General features: G+C 39.0%; 1 protein-coding gene across 1 annotated transcript in view; it reads right to left on the bottom strand.

The window, feature by feature from the left end:
• Positions 1-465: 465 nt before the first annotated feature.
• LOC116331015 (aminopeptidase N-like) overlaps positions 466-8,206 on the bottom strand; it is a 37,325-nt gene continuing 29,584 nt past the window's right edge. Inside the window, exons 21-24 of the mRNA XM_031753528.2 lie at positions 5,919-6,086; positions 3,793-3,933; positions 941-1,022; positions 466-855 (exon numbers count right to left, since the gene is read on the bottom strand). Of these exons, the coding sequence (XP_031609388.2) occupies positions 691-855; positions 941-1,022; positions 3,793-3,933; positions 5,919-6,086 (556 nt within the window). The 3' untranslated portion in view covers positions 466-690. The remainder of the gene's footprint in view (positions 856-940; positions 1,023-3,792; positions 3,934-5,918; positions 6,087-8,206) is intronic.

An 8,206-nucleotide genomic window follows, 5' to 3' on the forward strand; every position in this document is an offset into this window, starting at 1 on the left:
GTTAGGTAAAATCTAATCTGCTGGTTGACTTCTCTTTCTTACATTTTTCACCTTCCTAGTTATTTTTTCACTCATACTTATTCTGGGCTTAAAATGAATGAAGGCATTAAAATGAACTGCATTACAACACCATGTTGTGAGAGAAGGCAAAAGTCACAGCAAACTTTGTCCTTCTCTGAATACACAGCAGAAATCCCGCTGTGGAACAAAATATTGCTTATAAGAGGTACCCTGCATTGGCTACTGAAAAAAGTTCTAAGAGATTAATTAGACAGAAGGACAGACCCGAGGCAAAGATGCTATTGTGTTGAAGTTTAAAAAAAAAGGGAAGGAAGACTTGTTCAGCATTAAAATCAGATCCCACAGCACATCTATGAAATACATGTTTTAGTTTCGATGTGAGGATATCATCAAATCTGATATCTATCTAAAATAAAACAAGTAAAATGTTTTTACAGTTTGGTTACATTTTAGTTTATTTGCATTTGTCAATAAAGGGATCGTCTGAGTTTATTATTTATTAAAACACATCTCATATACAGTCAAATCAAATTTAATTTGGACAGACATCTTTCACTACTTTATTACTGCATGCTGTTTTTCATTTTTATCACCAATAGTTTATAAAACTGCCACTCTTTTTTCCAGAAAACCCCCCAAAACAACACTAAATCTCTAAACACACTTTTGTTACTGCATCTGATCTCCTTTCTGACTGTTGAACCAGTTCAGGATTTCCTGTTTGTTTGTCTGCAGCCACTTGATGTTCATTCTGGTCCTCTCCAGGGCCTGATCTACAGCCAGTGTGGCAGAGCCAAACCCTGTTGCGCTGTGCGCCTCTACAAACTCCTTCAGCTGTGAGAGGAATCATAGGAAAAGACCTCAGACAAAAGCTCAACATTTAAAAAGTGGTTTTGTATTGTACCTAATGAATGTATACCTCCTGTAGTTCAGCAGGTGTGGAGAACCTCGCTGTGACCCCAGTGATCATAGACGCAAAGGAGAAAGAGCCCACGCCATATCTGAAAGAACATGAGAATGCTTTATTTCACAGATTCTTGGAAGCTTTGATATGATGGTCTCAGCTTTGGGATATTTCCAGTTGTGGTCAGAAATTAACATACATTCATGGGAATGAATATCATGGTTTATTTATGGTTTATTGTTTAGTTTTATTAAACCAAAGCCAAGTTACAACTGTATACATTATGATCATCAGTGTGGTAGGCAGGGAATAAACCCAAATGCAGGACTCCACAGACTAAATATAAACTTAAAGGGCAGCTTTACTGCCAGTACTCGAACTCAAAAATACTAAATACTCAGGCACAGATGAAACCAGGAACGTGGAAACCAGGAAACACACAGGACGGGTGAACAAACAGCATGAGGAGAAATGATGGAAATGAACTGAGGCAAATGGAGGACTAAAATACACACAGGAGGTTACAAGGCAGACTAGATACACCTGGGGAACACACCTGAACAGAAACTGACTAATGAGACAGCAGGGAGAAAAGTGAACAGAATGCACACAAGACAGGGGACTGTCTAAATACAACAGGAAACATAACACTGAGACAGAGACAAAGATATACAAACTTGACAGAAAAAAGGGAAAGAAACACGGAGACTGGGGAGAAAAGACCATCTGACACAACTAAACAGGGATACCAGAAACCACAGAGACAGAACACAGAGACAACCAGACAGACATGCGGAAATAGAGAGGAATCAGAAAAGGGAACTAACAAACCTATAACCAAAGCTAGGCAAGGGCCTAAAGCATTAAATAACAAAACTCAAAAGCACAAAGGAACAAATTATAAAACAATTATCAATTCAGTTTTATAATTAAAGCATTTTATATTATAAGGTCGAAAAACTTCCTTTTAACAGGAAGAAACTTCTAGCAGAACCAGGCTCAGGAAGGAGCTGAGCCTGGTCCATTTACTAGCACCAGCTGGGGTGAAGGGGGGAAGACAGGACAAAGACATGCTGTGAAAGAGCAACACAGATTATAATGGATAAACACATAGTGAGTGAAAAAGGTCACTGAAGAAAAAACACAGTGCGTCATGGGAATCCCTAAGCAGCCTTGACCTATTGCAGGATAACTAAGGGAGGATTCAGGGTCACCTGATCCAGCTCTAACTATATGCTTTAGCAAAAAAGAAAGTTTTAAGCCTAATCTTAAAAGTAGAGAGGGTGTCTGTCTCCCAAATCCAAACTGGGAGCTGGTTCCATAGAAGAGGAGTTTGAAAGCTCAAGGTTCTGCCTCCCATTCTACTTTTAAATATCTAGGAATGACAAATAAGCCTGCAATCGAGGAGGGAAATTATTCTAATGGGGTGATATGGCACTATAAGGTCATTAAGATTAAGATAGATTTCAGAAGCCTAAGGAGCAGAATGGTAAATGGTCGGTGGTTTTAATTGGGACCGGCTTTGTTCTGTGTCTGATAATTTTAGGGCACTGCTTGTTTTTAAATTTAACACAAATTATTCAAAGCCCCGCATGCCTTAATCCCAAATCCCCAGATAAATCTTCTCTTATTGACCTTTTTTTAACCAATATGCCGCATAAGTTTTCTACATCAGTAGTTTTTGCCAATGACCTGAGTGATCACTGCATGCATCTCTCTGCCAGCTGTCATTCCTCAGAGCTACCTCTTCACTTAATTAACGCCCGCTCACATCCTGGGCCATTTGACCTCAGTAAATCACATGATAGGGTGGGGCTAGGTTTCACAATGTTATGCAAACAGTCATAGACTGCTGTCTCATTACATTACATTCACTGTTCCATCAGTTCGTACGGAGCTTGGAAAGAAGGCATTGTCCTTTTCTGTCCTGTCATGAAATATATTGCAGAAGGATTTGAGGCTCTCTCAATTGATTTCACTTGCAGACTTCAAAAGATGTACAAATGTTTTTGTGAAATCATAACTGGGAACTTGTTCTTGTCTTTGATATGACTGTGTACATTAGACAAATTTAGATTTTTTATTGTTTCTTCTATTGTTGTAATTTTAATATGCTTGTCTCTCTTGTGAATGAGACATTGAGTCTCAGTGGGACTACCTGGGTAAATAAAGGTTAAATATATATATATATAAAAAAAAATGTTAATCTGTTATTTATAAGAATAATACATGAGCTTAATAAGCAAGACTAAACCATTGATATCCATGTCCATGTTTTGATGTCCATGACTAAACCATTGATATCCATGACATGCTAACAAGGAAGATTGCTTTTATAAATGACGTACTAAGTTTTACTAATGCCTTACTAAGCCTGTATGTATCATTTTTACCCTGTTTGTATTAGAGAAAATCCAAAGTAAATTCAAACTTGTATACCCTTTTTTAAAGTCATTATAGAACTATGCTGTACAATCTTTCCCTGGAAAAAAAAAGTTAATAGAAATCATCAAGAGCCACAAATTACCATAATAATCATGCCCATGTAAACTTCTGACCACACCTGTACCAGCTCAGGTTTTGAACCCTCCTTTACTTGGCATATAAAAATCCATTCTGACTTTAATTGACCATATTAAAATATTCATTCAAGACTTACACTGATGGTTGATAAATGCTTTCAGAATAAAAGAAGTGCTGATTATTATTTTGTCAATCAAAAAAGAGTAAAACGATATTTTAACAACAACAGTTCATACACCTTATGCTACTGTACTAAAATTCACACTCTGTGTTGATGTTTTCTGTATTTTCAGTTATTGCTCCACCTCACACATGCAAATTATTTTTATCAGTGTGATACTAACTCTGTGAACATGTATTCCCAATGCTCTCTGACAAAGTCCCAAGCCAGCTTTTGTCCTGCTCTGTTGCTGGCGACAGCTGTGATGACACTGGTGGCATCCTGCTTCCGGATGATAGTGGAGTTTAAAGTGTAAGACAGATACCTGTGAAAACAGTTAAAACAAGTTGCAGTTACTAAAGCTCCTTCACCTACGTTTATTCTTGGAGTCTCTGCTGCATCCACACTCAACTCAATGTTTCTTAAAAGGTTTAAAGCTACAATAGATTGCAAAAATAGTTTCAATTTTTATAATGAGTTCCTTATAAGTTTTTTTTTAATGGGAGACAATACCGCTTTAAAAAAAGTGTTCTTTTCATTATATCCATTTGTTAATTCTAAGGCTTTACCCCAAGGGGCTTGCCAGGGCACAGCTCGAAAAAGGGACATGGGACTACTCTCCTGTAGGCCCACCACCCACAGGAGACTCCATGTGGGTTGGGTATGTTGTGTGGCGGGTGCCAGCCAAGGGTGGAGACCCTGGCAGACCGACCTCTGGCTACAGGGTCCGATGAGGAGGATATGGAACATTACCTCCCTGGTGGGGCTAGGAAGCTGGACAGACCTGTGCACACAAATCTATAGTGACGGTGCGCTGGGAACACCTAGCAGAGGCCTTGGTCAGCAAGATCTTCAACTCTCACCTCTGGCAGAGCTTCGACAGCATTCCAAAGGATACTGGGCACACTGAGTCCGAATGGACCATGTTCAGCACCTCCAATGCTGAAGCTGCTGCACTGAGCTGTGGCCTGTCATGGTGGCAGACAACAGAGGGGAAGGAAGCCATCAGGTTGAGGGAGTCCAGTCGGGCTTGGTTAGCCTGTGGGACTTTGGAGGCAGTCAACGGGTACTGGCAGGCAAAGCAGAATGCGGCTCAGGCAGTGAGTAAAGCAAAAACGTGGATGTGGGAGGAGCTCAGTGAGACTATGGAAAAAGACTTTCGGACCGCCTCGAATCAATTCTGGCAAACCATTAGGTGACTCAGAAGGGGAAAAAGGTGCTCTACCAACATTGTGCACAGTGTGGGTGGAGTGCTGCTGATTTCAAATGAGGATATCATTGAGTGGTGGAAGGAATACTTTTAAGAACCTCCTTAATCCCACTGACACGTCTTGCATTGAGGAAGCAGAGTCTGGGAACTAAGGGAGACAGCTCATGCATGACTGTAGCAGTTAAGCAATTCTTTGGTGGCAAGTCCCCTGAGGTGGATTAGTTTCAACCTGAGTTCCTGAAAGCTCTGGATGTTGTAGGGCTGTCTTAGTTGACACGCCTCTTCAGTGTTGAGTGTGGATGTGTCAGTACCTCTGGACTGGCAGACCGGGGTGGTGGTTCCCATTTTCAACAATCTTTCAAGAAACCCAGTGATGAAGGCTACAGACCTTGTTGAACAAGTGAATTGTGAGAAGTTTCTTAATAGAGTCCAGTGATGGGCCTGCCACACCAAAGGCTCTGTCCCCAAAGGTAAGGAAGTTGGTGTGAGGAACAGAAAGCAGACTCATGGCTGAGGACCATAGTGTCAGAGTAAGTGTTGTATAGGTGAAGGCAGTCAGATGGATGCTGAGGGGCTAGGTCACTCAGGGACTTGTAAGTTAGAAGAAGGCTCTTATAAGTAATGCATGAGCCCGTGGAGATTTTTAGGGTGGGGGTGATATGTTGTCAGAGCTTAGTGTGTGTTAGAAGCCTGAGAACAGAGTTCTGGAAACGCTGGAGACTCTCCAAGGCTTTGCACCATTTCAGCAGGTGTTTACAAAGGCAAGAATGAGGGTCTCTCCTACAAATTCTGTGAGTGATGACCAAAGTCATTACTCACTCAGTGACAGATGCCACTTTGAGGCAACAGTTGTAATTTGGCACTACATAAATAATATTGAAGTTAATTTAATGGTCATTAGGTGTAAAAAAAAAAAAAAAAAAAAAAAATCTGCTTTGTTAAAAGATTTGATTTGAGCCTGGAATTAAAGTGTGGAGTCCAAAATGACACCCAGCAAACTCCCTGACTTGATTTATGGGCCACATAAGGGATTTTCTTACTGACTTGTTACATCAGTATATGTTCCATTTATTTGTGCAAAGGAAGAAGGACACACATACCTGTTTAGCAGCTCCGTGTTGTTTGTGCAGGCCAATGCAAACATGAGTTTGTTGGCCTCATTTGCTACAGAAGCAATCTTAAATTGTGACCATCCAAACTCCCACTCAGCCTTATCACCTGCTGCAATGGCACTGCAGTACACCACTGAACGCAGGTTGGGGTGGATCCTGAAAAGAAGGTTACAGTTAACACACTGCTGAGTAAGTATCTTAAAATACATCCTGTCATCTGCGAACTCATACTGTTCGCAGATGACACCAACATATTTTTCAGTAGCAATGATTACACTGATCTTGTAATGACCGTAAACAGGGAGCTAAAATTAATAAAAAAAATGGATGGATATAAATAAATTATCATTAAATATAAGTAAAACTAAAGCAATGTTTTTTCGTAATTTAAAATATAATATAGAATTACCAATCATCATTGAAGGTGTACCAATTGATAATGTGAGTGAAAACAAATTTTTGGGAGTCGTAATTGATAACAAAATTTCATGGAAACCCCACGTCAGACACATAAAAACCAAAATTTCCAGAAGCCTCGCAGTTTTGAACAAAGTGAAACCATACCTTGATAAAGATGCACTTCGTACTCTGTACTGTACCCTGGTTCTTCCATATTTCACATATTGTGTGGAAGTGTGGGGAAACACATATAAAAATACAACTAATCCATTAGTTACAGTACAGAAACGAGCACTGCGTATTATTCACAAGGCTGGTTATCTAGATCATACTCACAAACTCTTTCTTCAGGCAAAGTTACTTAAATTCCAGGATCTGGTTAATTACAATACAACCATAATCTTATACAAAGCTTTTAATAAACTTCTACCTGCAAATTTACAAACTATATTTGAAATTCGAGAAAGAGGTTATAATGTGAGAGGCTTCGGAAAATTCAAATTACCCAGAATTCGAACAACCCGTAAAGGTTTTTGTGTGTCTGTATGTGGTGTGAAAATCTGGAACAGTCTGAGTTTACAACTGAAACAATGCAAAAATATTCATAGATTTAAATTCCTCTACAAGCAGTTGGTCTGGTCACAGTATACTCAATAATGGTGTTAGTGTGCTCTGTAATGTCTTTTCTCTTACCATTGCTGGTATATATTCAAAAAAAAAAAAAAAAAAGTGTGCATGTATGTATGTACATATATGTCCATGTGTGTGTAGATATATATGTATGTATGTATATGTATGATGCTTTGCAACGATGGGCGTAGCTGTGGGAAGCTTATTGTTTTTGTTGATGAGTGAGTATAGGGGTGGGATTTAATAAGTTTTCTTCGTCCCACTCCTTTTCAGGTAATTTTTTTTTGTTTTTTTTTTTTGTTTTGTGCACTTTATGTTCAACATATGTATTTTGTTGTGCCTGAAATGAACAAATAAATGAATGAATGAATGAATCCTCTTAAAAAGACTCACTGTTAGACTCGCTGATTTCTCACCAGTGCCTCCCAACCAGTCTAACCCAACTCGTCACACTTGTCGACTAGTGAGTTGACATTTCCCATTAGAACTGATGGCAAAAATGGCTTGTACTTCTACTTACTAGCCTTCAGTTTAGCCTTTACCTTAGCTCTTGTTCGTCAGCCTCAGAATGGCTTCCTCAACTTCAGTAATATGTGGTGTCTAACCCCATATCTGGTCCATTATAAAGCCAAAAAGATGATCTCTTGCGTACATTAATTTTCCAGAGTTGTGCACATCACGATACTCCAAAAATACACACTTAAAACTGCACACTCTCTCAAGAGCTACTCAGACTTGCTGCCACTCAATATGGTGAATTATTTAAATTTGAATGATTTTAGAGTTAACTCAGTTTATTTTTAAACTTAGAGTTTGTTGAACCTACTTCCTTGAATTTTGTCCACATGTAGCAGAGTGACTGACTTTTCAGGAAAAGCTGGCCACTTGCATCTGTTGGTTCATTAATATTTGCCTCTTTTCTCCTTTTTTTTAATCTTATTGAATATTTATCAGTGGTTCATTTATTCTTCATTGAGAAATTCATCCTATGCAAAAGAAAAAGGCTGATATTGCACAATCACAAGTCACAAGATCATAAGAGGATTCTGCTATATTTACAATCTCTGAAAACTCTGAATAACATCCTCAAAGTGCAAAAAGACTTTTTGTACTCTGCTGCCAGAGATGCTAATTATAAAACTAATAGATTCAAGTCTGTTATGCTGCTCTGCTGTTATCTGGAAACATGCAACCAAACCCCGGCCCAATAAAAAACATTCTCAGACCAGCAGATTTTAAACATAGAT

The sequence above is a fragment of the Oreochromis aureus genome, linkage group 7 (genome assembly GCF_013358895.1).
Source record: "Oreochromis aureus strain Israel breed Guangdong linkage group 7, ZZ_aureus, whole genome shotgun sequence".
Taxonomy (NCBI): Eukaryota; Metazoa; Chordata; class Actinopteri; order Cichliformes; family Cichlidae; genus Oreochromis; species Oreochromis aureus.